This window comes from Copadichromis virginalis, linkage group LG10, assembly GCF_057382275.1.
Source record: "Copadichromis virginalis isolate Kocher_CV1m ecotype Utaka linkage group LG10, C_Virginalis_male_GT1.1, whole genome shotgun sequence".
Taxonomy (NCBI): Eukaryota; Metazoa; Chordata; class Actinopteri; order Cichliformes; family Cichlidae; genus Copadichromis; species Copadichromis virginalis.
This window is the reverse complement of record NC_140627.1, coordinates 2,744,769-2,768,738: the sequence shown is the minus strand read 5'-3', so window position 1 is coordinate 2,768,738 and position 23,970 is coordinate 2,744,769. Positions and strand designations below refer to the sequence as shown.

General features: G+C 42.6%; 1 protein-coding gene across 1 annotated transcript in view; it reads right to left on the bottom strand.

The window, feature by feature from the left end:
* uvrag (UV radiation resistance associated gene) overlaps positions 1–23,970 on the bottom strand; it is a 94,977-nt gene that overhangs the window by 49,521 nt on the left and 21,486 nt on the right. The window contains exons 7-12 of the mRNA XM_085469459.1: positions 23,629–23,734; positions 19,496–19,622; positions 12,929–13,013; positions 10,202–10,289; positions 9,903–9,963; positions 7,144–7,309 (exon numbers count right to left, since the gene is read on the bottom strand). Coding sequence (XP_085325585.1) covers positions 7,144–7,309; positions 9,903–9,963; positions 10,202–10,289; positions 12,929–13,013; positions 19,496–19,622; positions 23,629–23,734 — 633 coding nt within the window. The remainder of the gene's footprint in view (positions 1–7,143; positions 7,310–9,902; positions 9,964–10,201; positions 10,290–12,928; positions 13,014–19,495; positions 19,623–23,628; positions 23,735–23,970) is intronic.

Below are 23,970 nucleotides of genomic sequence, written 5' to 3'. Positions count from 1 at the left end.
GTTACAACGATGGGATGAAGCAAAGGAAGGCTCGCTGCTCTCTCTCTTCCTGTCCATTTCTTTTTAAACTCACTCCTTGTCCTGCCTTTTATTTCTGTTCAGGGATCTTTTAATAGCAGGCTGACTTTTAATGCTTTCATCTGTGGTTGATGCACGACCAGTGTCTCTGCACCGTCTGCCTGTACTGTACTCTGGGGCCTGCTAGCAGGTGTCAGCAGCACATGACGTTTTTTATAGTTAAACGACCACATTTGTGGGCGATTTGCGCAGTGAGGAAATGTTCCTGCAGCACAAAGATGTACAAGCCTGTTTAAAACAACCATTGACTTCTGGAGATTTTACAATAATAACAAAGCTAAAATAGAGGGCACCGAGTCCATCTGAGCTCTGTTTTCTTTCTGTCAAAACTGCGATGTCTCTATAGACACCTTGTTAAAAGCATTAAAAGCAGCCAATTAGAGAACTGGGGCCACAAGGTCACAGGGCAAACCTACAAAGTCTGTATATTTAAGCATTTTCTGGTACACGACTGCTCTCACTCCCCTTCCGAGTCCACTGGATGAAACGGAGGAACATAAGGAAGACACAGCTATGCAGGTGGGTGGTCGAGCGTAGCTTTAGCGCGGTTCATGAGAATATGGTGGGAAGGCTCCTAGTGACTGACTGACTGACCCGCTGAAATGTATACACTGGCTGAAGTGTCCACATGTGTTGGCTTGCCTGTTTAGACATTCTAATTAATACTCCAAATGTGCAAAACAACAGATCTGGCTCACATGCCGGAGCCGAGGCTTGGCCGGTATTTAAATGGTGGTGTGGGGTGCTTGTAAGTTTCACAATGTCTTTAATGTGCAATTTCAAATGCCAGGGGACCATAAATCATTTGGACTTGCTTTAAAAAGAAAAAAAAAGAAAAACAACCTACACCTGCCTTGCAACTGTTAAAGATCTGATGGCAGCGGTTACTCTATAAATCACTGGGAGCTGTAATTTCCAATATCTGAGAAATGATTACACTGAGCATCTGTCACTGAATGCTATTTTAATGACTACTGCTGCACTTAAGACCCCGGCATAACCATTTCACCATCTTGGTCAATGCCGTTAAGGCGTCTCCTGAGTGATGTGGTGGCTGCTTGCTCTGTCACACTGGGTTTTCATCACGGCTCTTAAGAATATCCAGGGGTCTGCTGACCCCGGCACCCAACCCCCACACACTCCTCTTTCCCCGTTTCCTTCTGTCTTCTTCAGCTCCCTTGTTTTCTCAAGGGGAGCTGACCATCGCACCAGTCCAAAATGTTATATCGTGTATGACGATGAACACCACTTGCACTTTATCGAACTTCCCAGCACTGTGGCAGCTCCATCAGACAGACGAGCATCTCTGCAGACGTGCTGTTTGTGTGGCAAACATGCAGCACAGATGCTTTTTATTAACTTTTTAATGAAGAATGGATAAAAAGTGCTTGTATAGGCTTCACAGCAGCAGGACACCAAGATGAAGGGCTGCTTACGCAACTCAGCTGTCAACCTAGAGGAGCCTCACTGACTTCTTCAGAGCCATTAAAAACATACCAATCCTGCCTTTGGCCTTGAGTGATATGACAGAAAACCTCAGAAGACAAGTAAACACTCTGTCCAGTCCTCGGGTGCCTTTGTAGTTGACGTACGTACCTAAATAATGAGCCATTCTCAAATTTGATTTAAGCCCTCATGGCTTCCCAGTTGATCGCCTCATTCATCTCTCGTATGAAGAACACAGCAACTATGCAACCGAACCACTACAGAACATGTGCGTATCACACCAGCGAAACCACAACATTTATTCTATAATACCAAGAGAATGTGTTTACTTGTTTCTGTCACTGTGGAGCCCAGTGTCGTTTTATACTGGACAGGACACTCGTTTCATCCTGGAAAACAACACAAGCAATTTAAAATGCACGAAATCTCCAACACATTTAAACTGTAGTGAGAATCTAGAGGAGGACTAACTGTCATTCTCTTCATCTGCACTGAATGAGCTTAAGTGCAGGAGAAAATGAAACCACTCCATTTGCAAAATAGCCACCAGGGGTGCATACTGTTTTCCTTTTTATTAAATCGTTTGGGTGAACTGCTCTTTTAACTTATTTACTGATCCTGAAACAACTTAAATGGAACAATAAAAAGTTACTCTCCTCTCGTGGGCGTGCATGCTTCCCAGTAACGTAGGTCACCCTGTAAACCGGGTGTTTAGCCTCACACTGCTTTGTCTTGTCACTGCTGTGCAGCTTCAGGCAGGCAGAGCAGCGGGGGGGTTATTCCCACTCTTCTCCTCTTCACATAGTCCATGTTAAGAGGCATGAAACCGCTGGAGGCCTGGAACAATGACCGCTTTTCTTGGTGTTCGCAGGTTCCTCTCGTCTTCAGCTGGTATCCCTTCCCTGGCAGCAGCTCTGTCTTTTAAATTTGAAGCGAGCAGCAATGCGTAAATCCCACTTACATCGACTTTTCTCTAACCAGCGATAGTTTAAAAGAAAAAAGCTGATGCGCTCCAGTGCTTTGGTTGAACAACTATATGACTCAGTTCGTGTTTTTTTAATGGCCAGGCTCTGGTCTCAATCAAATGCGGGACATCTGGATCACATCTCCCTCCTTCTCCCCCTCGCAATCAGCAACTCTGGAACTGTGCTCAACACGAGTCCAAATGTGGGTGCAACATGTTAAAAGTCCAACAATTTTTGAGAACATCTCTGACCCAGAGGACAGCGATCCCTGAAAAGGTCAAATTGTACTTGTCGTTAAACAGTCCAGTCATATTCCACACCCTGCTTTCAAACACTGTTGCGGGGCCAGATTCAAACTCTGGCCTTTGCCCAGTGTTGGAGTTTAACACAGTTCAGAGCAACAGAGGCCTCGTCTGATTTTCTTGGACTAAAATATTTTGGCCTTTGTAATAAAACTATTATTGTTGTTTTAACCCACAGGAGGAAAAGAATGAGGTAACAAACTCACAAGGTAAAATATTTTCAGATTCTTCTCTCACCAAACTAAAGCTCTGCTTCTTGTAACATTTAAATTAACAGCGACAATAGAAAAATGTTCTTGCTCAGCTCCGGCCGTCGCTCTTAACGGCTTAAGGAGCAGGATTTTCTGCTAACAGAGTATATCTGTAATCTGGACTCACACTAGTTATAATATGCTGCAGTAGAGAATGAATGAAGATGTTGAGACTGAGATGAGAACTACAAACATGGCTCACATAGTAAAACTAGCCATTTAGGGAAAGCCAAGTAAGTGCAATTATCATTTAACAGCAGAAGGTGCAACCAAGACACCTCCAAGTGTCTATGTGCACGCTATTAAAAGTGGCTTTGCTAATCCTGAAGCTGATCGCACACCACCTAACTTATCACCACTAGCCGGCCTTTTCCGACACTTTAATCGCCCCTTTTTTGTAAACTTTCAGAGCCCGGCTGGGTGCTTTCCATCTCCCCACACATCATTTTGTTGTATGTCTGCAGCCCACTGGGGCCTCAGCAGTCATTAACGTGTGCAGGGGGTGGGGTTTGCTGGAGTGCATGGCCCCACGCGGTAAAGAGCAAAGTTGGACTGTTGTGTCTTTGCGATATCCATGGACGCCACAGGTTGTTGACGGATGCTGGTGTAAACACGCTTGGTAGGACTGGAAACGAGTAACGCAACTCACAGGGAGTCTCTCTATTGTCTTGACGTGTTAAGCCACTGAATTGTTTCGGCTCCACACAATGCTTTCCTCTTTTTATGTGACATGTGGATGTGAAAGAGGCAGTGCTCAGCGACATCAGCTCCACACGCGTGCCTCCACTGCAGACATGTAAAGACAAAACAAAGCCAGTATTTTTGGCGGCCATGTGTATTCATTTGCAGTCAACTACATAACAGCGACTGATCCATTCACGTTGTGTGACTGAAAGGCACGGGCAATGCTTAATGCAAAAGCAGTAATAATTTATAGGTGCTTTCCTGCAAAATTATTGCAGATGAGTATTTCAATGAATTCTCCCACAGTGCCTCTGTTCAGCATCGCAACACGAGACAAAATGATGGCATCAAAATTAATCCAGAAACAACAAACATCTGATCATTGACTGAAATATTCCACCGATATCAACCAGGAGGCAACAGGTAAAGAGCTGATGAGCATAAGCAAGACTGTGGACTTCATCATACTCTATAATAAAGTGCGACATCCACGGCCATCAGCAGCACTACAGCCAAATCTCGCTCCACGCCGGTCACGTATTGGAAGGCCTTCGTGTGGAATGTCAGTACGTATGTACATTCCTGAGCGCGTGTGTCCCGAGTGTGCAATTATCATAACAGAGAGGGGTTTTTTGTTTCTCATTTTTTACATTATTTTTCTGACTTGATGCATAGTTACAAGAGCATAACACACACAAATAATAATTTCATCACATTAGCCGTCGCTGCTCCTCTGTGCTTCCTGACTAACACAAAGGGTCCTGGCAAACCCCCAGATCAGTTTATCATTTGTCACGCTCTGTGTCAACATCGTGACTGAACAAAAAGAAATGTAAAAAAAAAAAAAGATACAATGTGGCGAAGGTAGGAAGCAAAGTGGTTACAACCGTAGGGTATGACTGTGAAAGGCTGCTGTGTGATTTACAGTCTGTTCCCTGTGAACACCTGAGTAAACCCAGTTGCTACCATAGGCAAAACAAAACAACTTCGAGGGACGACTCAGGCGCTTTCTTCACCGACCAGCTATGCATGTGTTAACGTGAAACAACAAGTATCCATACTGAGGTTTTTGTTCAGCAGTCATTTCCAAATCAGAACAGTATTTCAGATTTGGACGCGCGTCTGAATCAAGAAGCCAACACAGCCGTCAAAACGGCCTACTGACGCTACTGTGTGGTCTGTGTGTGATTGTGCACTGATGCACTCGTGTGGAGCTCATGACTACCAAATCTGTGTTGTGTTTGAGAAATTCAAACTCAACTCGGGGGGTGGACGAAAAAAAAACCCCAAAACGCTGTTTTAGTCAAACACAGCTAAGAAGCACAGGTCCACACAAACCGCTGTGCAACACGATCGGGCTAGATTCAGCACACAAACCAGTCGATTCAGTAAATAAAGGTGACGATTGTGGTTCCTTATTCTCTGTCACATACTCTACATGCTGCATGCACTGTTACAGTGATGCATGCTAACATTAAGGCCAAAGACTCAAGCAATGAGGTCTGCAGCAGGATTCACTGATCCAACACTTTCCACCTGAGACGCAGAAACTTTGGCTTAAGATATCTGCAGATCTTCTATCCATCATTTGCAGACATTCACAGTCAGATGGTTGCACAAGGGTTAGTATCCCACGCAGAAAGGGAACACTCAGGGATTGAACTACCAACCTTCCTATTTGTAGATAACCTGCTCTACCTCCTGGGCTACAGCCACCTCAAAGCTGTAACAACTGTAAAAACTTGGTAACAAATCCATGGATACTACCGCGTGGAAAGTTGAATTTATCATCTGTAGGAAATCTAAAGCCTCAAGGCTGGTAATTTACCAACTTTAATAAAACTTCCACGTATTCATTGTGGCTCTGTAGGTTTGAGGAGACTGCTGAAAGTGTGATGCAGCTGGTTCCAATGGTGGTGACAATCACTTTAAACAATACTTTGGAACGTTGTGATGTTTTTCCAATAAAACATTCTTGTTAACAATGTTGAAATGTTACAAATGTTAAAGGCTTTTGTTGAGTTAGAGACCAGCACCGACCGCACAGTCAAAAAAATCTACTGGTGTTGGAGTAAAGAAATACTAACCAAACAAGACTAATTTTAGCTGAAAACATGCAGGGACATGTTTGTAGAAGACGGTTTGGACGTGAACAAGGCAGAATGTTTGGACACAAAACAAATATAAGCTGAAATAGAGTAAATAAACTTTTTGAAAGAGATCATTTAATTTTGTAGAAACTAAAACTGAGATAAGTAAAAGAGACTGAACAAATAACCAGTGCTTGTGCAGCAGCGGCAAAAGGAAAGGAAAGAAAGAAGAGAATGATTTGCACAGTTTTAGATGGCAAAAAGCATAAATATTTTTCCCGTCCAGGAGCACAACACAAAAAGAGTTTGTTTGCAACAGAGTAAATTTAACAGCCAGTCTCATCTGCAATGGGAGGCATGGACTCTGCTCAAACTGCAGTAAAGTCTAAATGGTGGATTTCACAGTAAAAGCGCTTCATTTATCAGAGTGTCACAGTTTAAATCTGTACATTTACATATTCACAAAGTAAACAACATTCATTCTTCTTGAGAGAAGAAAGTCAGACTTTATTCCCTCTGTTTTATTCACGGCAATTTACATCAAAGTCTGGATGCATATGATAATGTGATGATTCTGACTTTGCAGAGAGAAGCAATTTATTTGAAGGACCCTCCATGAGAAACAGATGGCTTATTTTCATCCATCTGCTGATCTGATCTCGTTCATAAAAGGGCAACGTTGGAATAAGAAGAAATGTCCCAAACATCACTGTCGCTGTTCTGCTGTAACTTTGCTGTTTTTCCTTTTTCTGTGTCTTCGTTGATCGCCCTGTCTGTGCGACTTTGTTATTGGTCTCTCTTTCTTTCTGTATTATTTTGGAGATCATTCCCATGTGTGTCTTCCTGCCTTTTGACTTCCTCCTTTTGTTCTCGTCTCGCCCTTGTTACTGTCTGATTGAGTTCACCTTGCTCAGTCTATATTTTGTCTGCGTGCTGTCAGTCAGCTCACTGAATTATCCACCACTTCTTCCCCGTGTCTGGTTCGCATGTTTCCTCTAACAAATTTTATTTTCCTTGTTTTTTGAGAGAATTGGATTTCCTCAGTTTCACTGCAGCCGAATAAACGTGCTCGTGCCAAATGTTGACTCCCAACCTCGTTAGAATTGTACAAATTCTGTTTTTGCTTTATATGGATTTCTTTGCACGTTTGCATATTTTAAATAAATTACACTAGAAAAATACAAAGACGTGAGGAGTGGCTCGAGACTTTTGCGCAGTGCTGTATACTATATGTACAGATCGTACAGTAAGAAAGAGAGCTCAGCATTTGTGATGTGGATATTTCAGGTTTTTGCTAATATTAGGTGTGTTTGTAAAGGGTACTTACTCTCTCTCTTTCTCAGTGAGTCTGTCAGTGATGGTGTCCTTGATAGAAGAGCGTGAACCCTTGTGGATCACCGGATACCTAAGAGGGATCTGCAGGAAGCATGAGATCATGAGGACCAGGTGTGCTGTGTAACCCAAGGCGACTGCTATGCTCCCATCATCCTTTGCTGCAGGACACAAAGTGAAAAAGATGCTCTGCTTATCACATATTTAAGGTTTGGTCACAAATGAGACGTTTCCTGCTCAGTTGTTAAGTGCGCCTTTTAGTTATTATTACTTTGGTATTATTATAAACCAAAGTGTTTAAGAATCTCACTCAATGAAAACTGAGTCAAAATAGTAACATTTTATTATGGTGAAAACCTCAAAGCATACAGTCAATGTCAGGGCTGTTTGTCTACATCTTATGACCCCCAAACTGTACGAACATCCAGCTAAAGATAACTTGGTAACAAAGTATTTGCTGGAAGGAGAGTAGTCGCATTCATGTTTTTAATGCGTTGCAGTACGTGGCACAGCACACAGTACCAAAAAACACTGGCTGCGCTGAGATTCCCAAATTCTCTGTGATATGTGCTTAAGAAGCAAAAGCATCACGTACAGCTAACCCCTCCGAGTCCAAATATCTGTTAGTGTGGAAAACTGGATGCCTCCGTGAACATTTGACGGACTGGGAAAGAAACTGCAAACCAACTCACTGTAAGCACGAGAAATTGTTTCAAGACAAAACACAAAGTGGTTTCACATTCTCAGAAGGACACTGCTCGAGGCTAAGACTTAAAATCACTGTGGTTTTTATCTTAATGCTTTGAAATAATAAACTATGGCAACAGAGTGGTAGGCTCTTTGGCTCAAAATGTGTGTTTTTCAACTTAGCACAGAACCCCTGGATTATATCACTGTCCTTCCTGTCTTTTCAGTCCAAAGGGTTAAAGCCCATGGAGAGAACGACTTCCTGCCCCCGAGGAATATCAGGTCAACTGAAGGACACAAGTTTAAGTGACACCTCTGGGTGCTAATGGAGCCTGCAGATACCTCATGAGGCTGAGCTCACAGGGAAGGCTTTGGGGTAAACGTGAAACATGGATGGGCTTCAATGTCCACCTTGACTCTCTACAGGATTAGGACGCCAACTAACCCTAATCCTGGGCTCTGATGTGAAATATTCCTCCCCTGCAGGCTTTTTCAAACCGGCTTTGGCACACAGACAGCTCTGGACTCTGAGACCTCTAACTGCAGAAGACTAAAGAGAAATGAAGAGAAATGAGTAAAGTGGAGGTGGGCAGTCCATGTTTCTCCATCTGTCCTGACTGACAACACATGCAGTACATCGTTTTCCTTTTGAATCAGTATTAAATTTAATCTGCCTCACTTTAGCCTCACACCGGTAACAGACGACTTCAGGGCTGTGGTTCATGCTCGCACTTTTATAGATGTGTCTGAAAGGACCGATCGATCATCTAAAACTGAGAGAAAACAGGATTCGGTCTGTGTGTCAAATTTTAAATTGAGAACAAGTAATGGCTGCCCATCTCTACTGTGTATGTAAAAGATGTTAACAGGTGGGGAGCGGCAGCAGGGAGCGGAGGAGTCGAGGCTAGTGTTGCTGAATTACGGCCTCAGAGGCTTGCTGGGTTTCACCAGCTGTGAGGAAGGGGAGCCCGAGAATGCGGCGTGGACAGTGGAGGTTGTGTTCCCTGTGTTGGACAAGTGGTCCTGACCAAAGCTCAGCATTCAGAAACCCATTCAATTCTCATCCCCCAACTATTAAGAGGTCATACAGTCATCACATTTCTCTTGCTGTGACTGCAAATCCAATTTGTCACGACACATACGATGCGACCTTTACTCCAACCTTCCCCACCAAGCTCATAACGGGAGCATTGTGTGCGAATGTGCCTGCTGACACAACTTTTTTAATGCCCCGCAGTTCACTAATGTGTCTTTTATACCATACCATGTGGTTTTTGTGGCTCTTTTCTCACTGGGACGGTAGAACCGGATAAAAACCATCTTGTGACAAGACTCTCTTAGAATGTGGTGGCAGTGAACAGCTCCAACAGCTACCAGCAAGAGATCAGCAAGAATGCAAACTAACCACGCTGCATCTCATCAGGGCAAAACGACCAAATCAACAATTCCCTGCAGAAACTCTCATTGCCCTCTATAACTGATCGTAATTAGATCAGTATGGAGCAGTCTTCCTCCTTTTGACATGGCGCACTCCATGCGTAGTTCATGCTCCTCTTTTGAGGCTTACTTGTGCATGTCTACCTATAAAGGGCTGTGCATGTCTCTGTTAATTTGATCACTGATGTCATGCACAAGACGAGACGTGCAGCAGTGGGTGTACTGTGATTTCAACTGAGCAGACCGAGTGAATGGGAATATCAATCATCTGCAGCTTCTACAGCTATTCTCCCCTCATTTAGGCTACAATTATGTCATTATGCCCTTTATGTATGAAAATGACAAACTATCAATTATGGCATTCGTGCACAGTACGACAAAGGTTATGGTACCTTAACAGTAATAGCTTTTTGCAAAATTGCCATCTGCAATAGCCAAAACTATGATATCATAGATAACTGTCTATGAAATCATCAGCCTTCATTTATCCTTCAGTAAAATGTTAGATTGCTTCACTTCACGACATCTGCATCTAACCACAAGCGTCGAATGCAAGACAAAACATTTGCACAGCATACCACTTATCCTCCTGTAACACTTAAATAGGCGGGCAGGCACATAATCAATTACCTTGAAAGTCTTCCGAGTTTGGCAGCTTCACTCCACAGATGACATAATCCGACTGATTGGTCTGTGGATTTAAAGAAGAGCTTTCACATGAAGGACAGAGCAACTGGACATCAGCAACAGATCCATAATCAGCCGGCAGAGGGACGGGCCTAAAATCATTCAGTTAGTATACAAACTAAATTTATCTTTGGAATAAACATGGAAATCGCTGCACACACTATATAACCCCCTCCAGCATCTGTGCTTCACCAAAGTCTTACATTTGTAACCAGATATTTCTCTGCAGTTGCCCAACTCACCACATCGATGGGGTAGATGTAGGAAAGCTCAGAGAGGAGCTGACGACAACGGAAGGTGAGCTGGGCGTTGGACTTGAGGAACTGCTCTCTGATGGAGACAGAGCAGAGGTCAGTTAAAGAGATGGGAACAGATGAAAATCAGAGGGAGGACAGGGTCCCAATTAAAGCCTTAAAGGCCTGACAGCTACTGCCTATATAAAAGGGATCAAGACAAAAGATGCAGTATAATATGGCAGTTTAATGTTGGAAAAAAAAGGAACAAAAATAGCATGATCTGGGGGTTTTCTCCTCTCTCTTCATGTGACAATGTACTGTTCAAAATTGTCATTACAGGTCAGTCCTTTTTAGTAATGCAGGGTCTGTCTATGGCCACTAGGAAAAATCATTCTTAATGGCTGTTATCCAGGTTTTAGTCTTTGACCTATGCGTATAGCTCCGAGGTGACACAGACTGAAACTAAAGGAAGCTGTGGAGCTAAGTGAAACCTACCACGATTCCCCTTTTCATTTTTTTGCATTTAAAATGTTGTTACCTGAACTTTTATAGTTAAAAGTCATGAACATGACTGGATGCCTTTGTATGAATACTCTCTAAATGTGTATGCTTACATTTAAGTGAGTCTGTTCGCATTTTAAACTCATGCCTCTACTTGTGGATCAGTGTGGATAATACCAAAGCATTTCATGCAGATACCTCTACGTTCTTCCATTAATGTGTGTAAAATCTCACCACTAGATGCTATTGGACTGCAGATTGTGCATAATCGGTGGCCACTGTAGAACAAACAGCTCGAACCACTTTCTGCGCATGCTGTGTTTGTAATGAGTGCAGGCTGTCAGTCCTGTATCCCTCAGCTATCACACGTGTCCACGTCTGTTTGCTCTGGACGAGGCTGGAAATGTTTGTGCAAAGAGTCTGACACAAACTGATGAGTCAGTGAAGCTCACATCTGACCAATGACAGCGATACCGAGGCGAGTCGTCGAGGACATCACCGAAGTTCTCGCTCAGTAATCCATCAACACCTACGAGTCCTCTCCTGCTCTGTCTTTAGCAGACTACACATGTGGCTGGTCTCTAGTCACATAGATAAAAATGCGATCAGGGTATGAATGCCATGCCTGTCTCAAGACAGTCAGGCAATATGGTGTCTTTTACAAACCGGCGCCTGCTCCTGTGTATGTTTAATGGACTCATTCTAAGTTTATGAGAACACATCAATTTGGAAGATGTCATTACATAATAACCAGTGTATATTTATGAATTCAACATTCGTACATTTAAAAATACATGTTTGTTTAAGCAGTTACTCGTAAAATACGCCAACCTAAACACTTTGTGTATACACCAATCCTGCGTCACAGAAGGAAGAGAAAGAAGAAGTTTAGTTCTCAATAGTAAAAACTTCTTTGTTTTTCTGATAAGTTAACTGGGTGCTGACTTTACTATTAGAACATATTAGATAAAAGTGGGATCGATCTTCTCTTTAAATGAGCAAACTGTTAACTCCGCTGTTATTGTGCAAGATACAGTGAAACTAATGTTACACTGTATCAGCAAATAAGTAGCACTTGTAGTTTATAATTGGAATAAATATACTGCTCCAAAAAGATCTTTCAGTAAAGATTTTCAACATGAACTTTTCTTTCATGAAGGTCCAACATGTCATTTAAGTGTTGCTTTTATGTTTTTGGCTTTTATTCTATGTTTGATTTGTTTTTGAGCACAACAGTTTTCGTTGTCTTATATAGTTGTGTCATGTTGGTTTGCTGTGTTGTAACTCTTTGCTTAACTGCTTTTTTCCTACAAAACTGCGATTAACGTGACCTCTGCTGCGAGTTTCTCTGGACAAAACCATCTGATGAGTTCAGAAAAGAAATATTTCTTCGGCTGAACTGCCAACATGTGGAAATGTGGAATGTCTTAATTAAAAGTGCTCTTAACTCAAGAAAGCTGTCACACAATAGTTTAACCTTTAACTATAAATAAATTAATAAATCGCACATCCTGTCTTAGTACAGAAGAATTCAAAAAAAATGCAGCTATGTAGCTATAAAATAGTATCATGAAAACACTGACGTCACATTTTCAGAGTAACACGATTGAGTAAATGTACTTGTAACTTTCTGGGGATCGAAGCCATGACAAGATTCAAATAATATTAAACAGAAACGTGGAAAGGCTGAGAAAAAGTGTGTATGCTCAGTATAACATTCCCTCGCTAAACACTATAAATGAAAAGAGACACTTTCATGAAAAACAAACGACAAGTTATTTCCAAGGAATGGATGTTAAGCAGATACAAGTGTCGGTGTTAATTTCCTGTTTGCTGGGTCTCTTGGCCCCTGCTGGCCTTCCTGGGGCTCTGGCTTACCCTCTGCGACTGCCAGGTACTTCTCAGATAAACAAAAACGTATCCAGAATGTGTGCCCGCCGCACACACGTCTCACCGCAAGCCAAGGCAAACACCGGCCAAACGCCTTTTTAGCACAATGTGCAAACTCTTGGTCGAGAACACATAAACAGGGAGCAGCGGCCACAAAAACAGGCCATTGTTTTGAAAGAGTAAGGTGCAGGGTGCAATCTTATACCTGTTAGCTCAATTTAATGCAAGTGACTAACACACTGAGCATCATCATTCAGAGTGTCCATCTGATGGGGTTCAAGCTTTTAAATCGTTTTCCTGTGCAGCAAACACAGAAACGGTTAATTGTGGTTTGATACACACCTCTTGGCTGTGCATTCCTTCTGCAGCTTGGATAAGGACTCTTTCTCCTCCTTCAGACGCTCGTGCTGAGCAGAAAACGAATCCTCTGACAGAGACAGAAAAGAAAAATGTAAATTATTAGGTGTGCGTTTGTTCTGGTCTATCTGAACAGCCAGCCAGTTGGGCTTGTGTTTGGTTGGCTGCCATCCACTGTTAAACCCGAGCAAGATCAAACAGCTGCTTTGATGAGCCCAAAACATTTCCTTCTGACACAACATAAAACCTAATGACATATGTATGCAGATTATAGGATTAGTCAGACAGTAAATACAGAGTTGGGGAAATGAATAAAATCAGACAGAAAAGTGACGGGATGATACAGAGTGAGGAAGTGGCGTTACCGCAGCATTGGCAAGCTCACAGTATGCACGTGAAAAAAGCAGAACGATAACGGCTAATTAAAGGTTCGAACAGCATGTCTCTCGGATAGAGCATCACATAAGATTGCGGGTAAAAGCAGTAGAAATGCATTGCATTCTTTTTCCTTGAACTCAATGTTTACAGTTTTTTTGGCTTGTTTACACAGCGAACGATTTAATTTTTATCCCTTTCAAATTATGAATAATAATCATTACAAAGGAAAGCAGCGCTGTTTGCTGCGTGACGGGGTGAACTGCAGAGACGTGCATCAATCTAACATTTCACATCAACTTAGCAAAGCAGTCTGTGCGTTACGTTCTGGCTTCACCACATGAGAAACGTTGGAGTGTCTCGTCTGGTATCCCGTACAGTACTCACAACAGCGTTCTGAGTCGTGTGAATAAATAGCATCCTTTCATGCAGATAAAAAGGGATTTTGATGGGAAAATTGTTATTGGATGCGACGCGTCCTCTCCTTTCACATGAATTTCCTCTTCAGGTTTGCCTGTGGTTAGCAGCCTCTTATCGCTTCTAATTCCTCAGTGGGAAGCAGTTTTGTTTAACTGTAAGAGGAGATGGACAGACAGCTGATCTCAAATCACATGCGTCTAACATTCTTGGCTTCGTCTAACTGGTTAAGCCGTGATGGCAGCTCCTTCTGAAGTTTTTCTATAACTCTAGTTCCTCTCAATGTATGCCATCAAACAAAGAGTTCAATCTTTAACACATTTGCAGAATTAAACACACATTCTAGCTTAGAATAATTCACATTCTGGCAAATGCAACTCATTTTCAGAGAAAGAAGAATTTAAGTGAAACACATTTTGTTTACAGTAAATATGTAGTCAAGCACATTTAAGTGGTACTGAATTCAGTTTAGTTCAGTGTCTGCATGAAACCACCAGAACATACAGAACAGACTGTATACAACGATGGGCACAGCATACCGATCTAAAAAATGAAACCAAAGCAGAAGTTATGTTAAATCTTTCCAACAAGCAACAGAGGGCGAACATCCTGGTTGCAAAGGTCTAGAAGAAAATGACTGTGCTGCTTATAGGTGCTATTGTGCAGTTGTCAATGTGTTAATGCTGTGTCCGTTTGCTTACAGAGAGGGTATACGACCCATCTATAAAAACAGGAACACATAGGCAGACAAAGATGAAGCTGTGCATAAGTCGAATAGACAGACTTCAGTTCTTTGCCTACTTTGGTTTTTCCCCTCCTTGCAGCTGACTAAAGAACCAACAGAACAAGCAACAATAACCCACAGACCGATGTTTGTGACACTGCCCCTTGGTGACAGTAAAGAGCTACAACATGCAGATAATGGCTCCAAAGCTGATCGTAGGGTCTGCTTAGGCCAGAGGTCACCAACCTGCGGCTCTTTAGCCCCTAAGCTGTGAGGGGCTGCTAACTGTGACATTAACAAAACACCACTGTTAAAGAGTTCGAAAGAAATCAGGTTTTTCCTTTAAATGTCAGCGTATTAATGAATGCTATGAAAAATTAGTGCATGCTTCCAACATGCGCCACATCACCACAGCTGCATCTGGTGGGATTCAGACGTGACACCTGTCTACTTTATTGTTGTTATCAGTGCGTTTTGTATTAAGCATTCTAACAGGAGAAGACCTGCACCTCACCAGTATATCCAGTATGAACAGAAACAACGTAGCACATGTCTAAATATTCTCCCATACAATTGTTTTTAAATGCACTGTTATTGCGAGTAGACAGGAAAATCCCTCACAACGCTCATGTGTGAAAAAAGACTGTTGCCCTCTTGCTGAAATTTGAATCTAAATAAGTCAGCAAAGAGCAGCGAGCACAAGTGAGAGTTTGGAGTAATAAAGCTTATCAAAGCACGTGCGATCAGGTGGATAACAGGATTGCTTTGATCGCATATTTCCACTCATATCCATGATTGTCCAACTGACATCATAAGGGTATGAGGTGAGAGGGCATAGTGCAGACAGAGCAAAGGAGAAAATACAGGTACTTCATCAGATTAGGAAGAAAGGCAGATAGCGTAAGACAGAGATCACAGGCCATCGCTCTGCTGTGAGAGATCACACGAAAACACTGTAACCCAGATTCCACGGTCTTCTACTGCTGCTTTCATGTAATGCCCACTTCTGTCCTATCTGCTCTGTCCATCCATCGTCTCGTGCTTTCATCTCACTAATCTGTTCCACGGTATGGAAAGACAATATACAGTAAAGACACAGCAGAGAATATGCATCGTTCTGTCCACTGGTCTCTCACTACACCATCTTCCATATTAAACGTGGAATAAAAACCAAAAAAAGTACTCTAAAAATAACTATTCTGACACTGGACAGACGAGTCCCCTCTGGACAATTTCCTCCTGTAAATCAGACAGAAGACTTATTGAGACTGGCCTGACCATTTGTGAGTACAGTACCACGAAAGAACTGTGTTCCTGCACTGGGTAAAGCCTGGACAACAAAAGCGATCCTCTGATCCGTGTAAACATGCGTCAGTGGCATTCAGGATCAGTCACCATCAACTAATGCACAGAAGCTACAAGTGGCTTTATCACGTGACGCTGTTGTGGTATGCCTTACAAAAATAAGGATCCTCTGGTTGCACGAGAAAGGGGACACAGCGTAAAACTAACATGTGAGGTCAACTCTAGTGACAAGCAGCAAAACGCAGCTTCTTTGATCTCCTTTACTATATGGATGGTTATATATTACTTCCCACCATCAAATTGGGCTGTCTGTGGCTCCTGAAATACCGGGCGCTTGGCACCCACGGTACAGAAATACTTTGAAAGTGCAGGTCAAAGCTAGTCAGAAGGTGCATGCAAAGTTCTCAATGAAATGATTTAAAAAGGTGCATTAATCTAATATACACTGTAAATAAGCTTGGTTTTTATACCAGCATTTAACGCACATGAAAAGCTCAGTGGAAAAATATCAATTATTAGGACAAAATATAAGAAATTTCTGACCTCGACATAGAAATGTCAGAGGGGTCAGTAAGTATAAAAAGGCAGACGGTTGGCCTGTTAAGCAGTGTCTGACTCCAGTACCTGTCAACCTTTACCCTGACTCAAGATGGCAGCCAGCTGGTTGAAGTAAATGTGTAAAGCGGAGCTGCTGCTAAAAGAGCTCTAATGATGATCGCTTCAATATGAGACCTTTTTCACTGAGGTGACAAATACCTCCACACAACATACCTTCACAAAACCTGGAGAAACCCAACCGCTGACATTTATTGGTCAGGAGCCCTGGCTGTGTGGCAGAGCGTGAGAATAACTACTGTTACCAAGTACAATAAACGCTGCTCACAGGCCTGATTTATGTCATCTGCTCAAGGTGGGAGGAGGGAAATTAGACAGGCGGAAATTGTGACAAGAGTGTGACCCCACAGAAACCAAAGTGATGACTTACTTTCAATTCATAACTTAAAAAAAATGGGGGGGAAAGTGATCATGCTGACATGTGACATGGCGTGTGCGCGTTCCCACGCACAGAAAAACAAACTTTTACTTTCCTGCTCTGATTTCCCTGGAATTACATTAATCAGCTGGTTAAACTAACAGCATCAGCGTTACACCAAACAGGCTCTAGCAAGTCTAAAGATTCTAATAGTTCAACACTCGAGTCGTTTTATCTGGTTTCTCACAAGTTCAACACACGAGAGAAAAAAAGCAACACCTTCTCTACGTTTGGGTTTTCTGCACCTGCTGTTTTGTTAGGGAGGCCCATTCGGTGGGAACAACAGGTTGATAAGAGCTATTTGCTAATGGGCCCTGTGAACGTGTGGGAGACAACGAGACCACACGGCCAGGTACGGATGAGGTCCTAAAGAGCGTGACGAAGAATGGAGCTTACCAGCCCATCTGTGGTGCCCACGGGGGACATATTTCATAGCAACATACTTACACTCGCTGTAAAACTGTCAATAAAATTTGAAGGTAAACCTGCAACTTATAAGCACTGGAATGTGTGAAAGCTCAACAAATGAAACACTTGCTTCTGATTAAAACAACAGTGGCATATGAGATCGCCGCTCAGTCGCACGCTCTTGTGATTTTGCTGAACAGGAACCATTTTTGGCTCAAATCTGTCCATTTCTCACGGGCTTCTCGGGGAAATTTCTAAATGAAATTTAGCCTGCGATTGATAGAATCATATGCGTTTCAAAAGTGAAAGACGAGATCATATGAAACAAACACACTGTGGTGCCAATCCAAATATAATCAGACAGAAAATCAGCTGCTGTACGAAGCACTGTAAACACCTGTCTCCAACAGTATCCTGTCCTGTAATTAATGCACACTTTTTTCCAATCTTGAAACAAATGAATGTCTGCTGGCTGATTAGAGGAGTTAAACAACAAGCTGGAAGTACAGCTCAGCAGCATATGGCTTTTGGATTTTGACTTATGAGTCTGGGAAAAGCAACAAGACTTCAGCCTGGCTGTCTTTACATATAGCATTTCAATTTATCCTAAAAGACCAGATTTTCCCCTCTCTTTTTAACCAGCTAAAGGAATTTTCCTTCTATTTTTTAATAAGCACCTGTCCCGTCTGGAAAAAGGCCTCTATAGAGCTGCGAGGCAGCAGAGCCGTGAGTTCGTTTGGCTGCAGACAGAGTGGTGACAGACAAAGAGGAAGAGAATTAATGGTCATTTTTCAGAATCGTGTCACAAAGGCAACCTCTCCCTGAAGCGCTCTTAGAGCTCTTTTATTATGTGACAGCGTATGTATGAGTGCAGACTTCACGCTAATCACTTCCTCAGATCGGTGATTCAGTGATCTGTCTTTGCCAAAGAGCGAGCTGATCTTAAAGGACACAGAAATCAAGATACATCCTGTCAATTCATTGTGAAAAGTTGCACTGGGCTTATTGCATCAGAACATGTGACTATAGATATATAGATGGATATATCCATCTCTAAGATGGAAACTTCATAGGGTTAACTAAGTGACAACTGCACAAACACTTCTGCTTTATCACAAACTGCAGGAAGTATCTGTGTACTGCAGATCTGCTTGTGTTAAGAAACTCCATCTTCTGACTGGACCAAGACCACGTTGTGGAATATACTAAAATGATCCGCCTGCTGCTCTGACAACATGGAAACCTTGACCGAGCCGTTAAAAAGAGCAGATTTCTCTATAGATGTGTAAGACAAATTATTAACACCGTTTCAGGACCTGAATTTATGGAATCATGGGTGTAAAATCCATTAGTTTGGTAACAAGCTTCACTTTCTCTCTTTCAACAACAACTAAAACTGTCACATTACTGAAAGAACACATTTGGAAGGATTGGTGTAATTCGTTTTATTAAAGAAATGCAAATTATGTGCAATTTATTTCCATAAGCTGTGTGTGACCAATGCTGGATTTTTGATACCAAAATGTATTTTTAGAAAAACACTGACATCTATATACTGATCAACAACTTTATATTAATGCATTTGGCCAAATATAAGACTAACATTCAAGCAGCGGATTTTCTAATAAAGACAACCATCTGTCTGTTCAGCTACAGTATTTCCAAATTCTTGTTATTTTGTTGTTTGCTTTTTGCATTGTGGATGTGAATTCATATGTTTGAATGTGCCAATTGCACTACATAAGTGACAGGCTAACATCTCCCAGCTATTACATGAGTGAGCCAAAGCAAACTCACTATTGTTCTAAATGAACACGCAAACCGTCCTGGTTAGACCTGTGCTTACCACAATTTACACAAAATAGTCAAACTGTCAGAACTACTTTTATATTCTGTTCTCGTTACAACTGGTAGCTGCAGCAGAGCCTTCTGTGGATTGTCATGAAAAGATTTGGGGATTTCGTTGGAATTGGCAGCACATGTTTTTACCATTATATTAAGTCTTCTTCCACAAGCAGGATCTGAGTGACGCAGCACCACTGGAGACAGCAAAATGAGTTGCAGAGGGAATAACCGATCATTTGAAGTTACTTTTATATAAGACCAAACTGAGCCTTTAATTTTTCTTATTGCTCGTGTGTTCATGTTTTCACCCACTAGTTACTGCAAGCAAGCACTAAACGGTGCACACAATAGCATCAAACAATATTAAAAGGTGATTTATGCATGGTGGTGTGGTGTTAACACTTTCCCCAGGTGCATATGCAGCATGTCCACCTATTCCGTTTACCTTTCTTCTGCAGCAGTGCCCTCTCTTTCTGTCGCAGGTCTCTCTCCCTCCCGAGTGCCTTCCTCTGCCGCTCCAGCTCACTGTGAAGGACCGCTATACGCAGCTGCATGCACTCGCGCTCCTTCTTCTGCTCACACAAAGCGGCAGAAAGGAAAGAGAAAAAGACAGTGAAAGAAAATATTTAGCATGTGGTCACAGCAACCTTTTATAAAGACCCCAAGATTCCTACTAGCTCCCACAAAAACAAACACTGTTTTTTAGGCTGATCCCATATCGCGCTGATTTAATGCACAACCACTGAGCCAATGCTCACTGTTAGCAATAACAGAAAGCACTGTCAACAGCTAATGATAACACAGAAAGGAAGATTTGCGTGTTCAAAACGTCTTACTGAGCCCTGGAATCATCGTTAATGTTTACTAATGAGCCCAAGTCATGGGAACGGCCGGCTCCAAGGTAAGTAGTACTGAGTTCCACGTTCAAACAGCTGGTCTGAGGTGAGCAGATGAGGCCGGGTGCCGAACCTGCACCAGAACCACAGTGAATAAAGTCTTCTCCCTTTCAGGCCTCTCACATAGAGCATATAATTTACAAATCATCTACATAACACATCTGTCCTCGTATGCAGTCATTTGTTCCTTTTTAAATCGTTACAGCTGGGAAAGAAGGTGTGTTTTGTAATATGTCTCTTACCATTTATTTCATTTAAACAATGGCCCGAGCATGTTTTTGGTTTGTTCCAATTTCCTTCTGTCTCCTACTAAACCCAACTTCACAGGTCTATACACACAGAGACAAACAGGTGTTTTCACTTATTGTGGCTGCTAAGGCCTATTTCTCATGTTTGCATAGCTGTGCACAGACTGTGACTGATTGACAGCAACCTGACTCACCTGTGAAAGTGAAAACATTCAATCTTGTTTATACAGCAACAAACCCCAACAACGGTTGCCTCAAGGTGCTTTACAGATTTGGATGTAAACCTACCCTGCAACAATACAGAGAAAACCCAACAACCAGTCTGTGAGCAAGCAACTGGTAACAGTGGGAAGGAAAAACTCCCTTTCAACAGGAAGAAGCAGCCCTCGGCAGAACCAGGCTCGGAGCTGGGCGGCCATCTGCCGGAAGCGTTTGTGGGTGATGGGAGAAAGGCAGGATATACTGTGAAAATAACAAACGTCAACTAATTCTTATTTATTCGTTTAATATTTCCCACTTGGAGTCATGGAAAGTCATAGCTTTCCATGACTCCCAGTTTAACTTAATTCATCTAATACTGGGACTCCGTTCGGCCCCTGAGTGCATCCTCTGTCTCAAGCAAACCATTTTCTTCTAAACAGCTATCCCTGTCAAACTAAAAGGTTTGAAGCTATGTCTGTAGCCTGACGCCTGAGCTTCTGGATGAAAATTACTACCTAATAAACTGAACTGATCCCAGTAACAGACTGGTAACAATATACAGCTCAACAATGACTGAATCACAAACATGGCTGGTTGGGTGGATGGAATCCAAGTACACTTTAATTAAAATGAGAAAAATGAAAATATATGTATATTTACTTAATTTTACACAGTTTATTTTAATACTGTGTTTTGATTTCTCGACTGTTTGCGTAACTTTCCTCTGCCATATGATATTGCTTTATTACTGCGATATTACATAGAAAAAGAGAATAAAATAGAGCCAGGACAGTTATCTGGAAGCTGAGGAAACAGCTGTCTCCAACAGCAACCTGAGCAGATTTGTAGTCATGCAGGTGTCAACACAAAGCCATTCTTAAACTGATGCAGACAGTGACATTATCTGAGTGTTGTCTCAGGAAAGAATGTGTTATGAGTGGCAGCAGTGGAAGTTAGAAATATGTACGCTCAACATTTGGAGGAAATTGCTTGTGCATGGATTCGGCTGGGAGAACGTGAATGTGAAGTTGTAGCTGTGGGTTTGTTCATCAATTAAAATGTAAGAAAGGCTAAAGAGTAAGACGCCACATGAAAGTCTCAGAACATGCAAACAGGAAGACGGACACAAACCCTCAAACATAACCCGAAGCAAAAGACCACAATAAAGCCCAGCGACTCAAGATGAGTGACCGCCCCGAATTAAAACTCCTGCCAAGAGGCGCCTCTCCACCCCACATCCCTGCCCACCAGCGCCATCAGAGCGCAGGTCATTAGTCGTAATCTAAGCCTCTCCGAGCGGCGTCCCTTCATCATCTTCATTTCTCTATCTGGTAAAGAGGAGTGTGAAGTGGGCTCACCCTAATCATCTAATAAGGAACAGAAACAGGGGTTGATGGATGCACTTGCACAGTAGATGAAGGGGAGAGAGCAGCGACTGACAAAACCACTCAACGAAAAATGATCCATTCAAAACAGGAAGACGGATTTAGGGGGATTCAGGAGGGCAGCACAGTTGCTGAGACAGAAAAAAAACTATACACATACACACTTGTAATAAGGAGATGGAAGACACAAACAGGGAACTGATAATGATGTAAGATTAGGGAGGGAGGAGCGGGGACTTTGGCATCTCACACACATTCGCTTAGATAAGAGATCGCAGCCTGGATCAGAGCAAAAACAGATATGATACAGATTTTTTTCTTCCTGTGGGTACCGTGGAGAAAACACGGGGAAAGAGATGACTGATAGAGCCTCTATCTGTCCAGTGTGTCGCACCCTGACACTTACATGTTAACCACAACTGGCTTTGGCACGAACCACGAGCCTCCTACACTTTCACTGAGCACCAGAATTAACAAGTGGGTTGCTGTGATGTGTGAGTGTGTGTGCGAGACAGAGAGGGAGAAAGACTGTACCTAACCAGCAGGGTCTGTCTGATGTCTACTGAACATCAAACAGCAGTGGGTCAGCTGAGTAAATAAGCAGCAGGCGTGGGGGTGGGGGGGTGGGAGCGTGTTATAACTGAGCAGATTAATGGCAGAGTGTGGGTGAGAGGGTGAAAGGGGCATGTGCTCGGCTAGGTGGCCTCCACTCCATCGCCCTTTGATGCATGTTCACCATGACGCATACAGAAAGATGGTACAGAGCTCTCCAAAGTGGGAAGCCCTTAGAAGAATCACACAATGCTCCACTCACTCCAAGATGGGGGGGGGGGGCTTTTACAGAAAGGTAGAAGATGAGGATTATGTGATTTATTGGCAGATTTGAACTCTGAAAAGGGGTTTGAGGAATGTTTCACTGAGAGGGAAATATCAGAGAAAAGTTCTTGAAAGGGATCCTTTGTGGCGAAAAGAATGGAGCCTCGATGTTTTTGTGGGAAAGCTGAGGCTATAGTAGGGGGCTGCCTTAATAAGTAGGGTGAAGGCCTAAGGAAAGGAACAAAAAAAAAAAAAAAAAAAAAAAAAAATCAGGGATATCAAAAACTCATGAGGAGCAGCAAGATCGAAAGCAACAGCTGTAACAGCTGTATAAAGAGGCTCACTAAGCAGACATTCAGATCGCTTAAATCTTCTACCAGCACACATACACACTCTCAGAGTCCAGTTGGACTGGACACAAAAGCAGCCCAGTTGTCCACAATTGTACCGTGCATGGTGAGTGAAAATGCTTTTTTGTGCCGCCTACCTGGGGGACAAAAATACTAAAGTATCATTGCCTCCGGGCTTGTATAACACCAGAAGAGAGGGGATGCTTTTGAAGTGAATTTTTACAGTAAACACAATGTCAGACCTGGGATCGGTACTGCGTTTTCACAGCTGTGCGCCTGACAATTCCAAATATGTTAAACACGCTTCTTTAGCGTATTTGAGCACATTACAGGAGGTGGAAACATAAACAAGGCATTTTGGCGCAGGCATCATCACTGAGGAGCTGAGCTATCAAAACAATCACAATCGATGGATTTTCAGATCTCACATTTCTTTACGTTACAATTACATTTGGAGCTTTGTGTGAGACAAGCTCTTAAATCCTTGTAAGTATCAAGCACGATTCTGATGTTTATTATTGGTGGAGGCCAGAAACTCCGTTATCGCTGATCACATCAGTTGTGGTGTTATACATGGTACTTCCTCTGAAAACAAACTTCACACCAACTTTCAAGCTACTGAAAACATCTAAACCAGTCGCTGATGAGCTGGAATTTGTTGCCGAGGGGCGACCACGCTCACCCGCTCTGTGCAGGCCGCCGTCGTCCTTAGCTTCTCCTCGATCTCCTTCCCGATCTTCTGCACTGTGACTTGGGTCTGTTTGATGGCTCTCTGGGCTGTGTGAAGCCTGCCGAGGGAGTAGAACACAAAGTCATCATCCACATCATCTTAACCACACATCAGACCACAAGAACAACTCAGCGCTGAAACGGAGTTTCCAGGAGACCATTAAATTGATGGGCTGGCTAAAAGTTGAGAGTCAGTTATGATTACACCAGCAAATCATTCTTTTTAGCTTGGATGTTTACACCGACTGTTTGTAGGGCACAATAAGAATAATGATCGTCCCCATGTGGGGAAGAC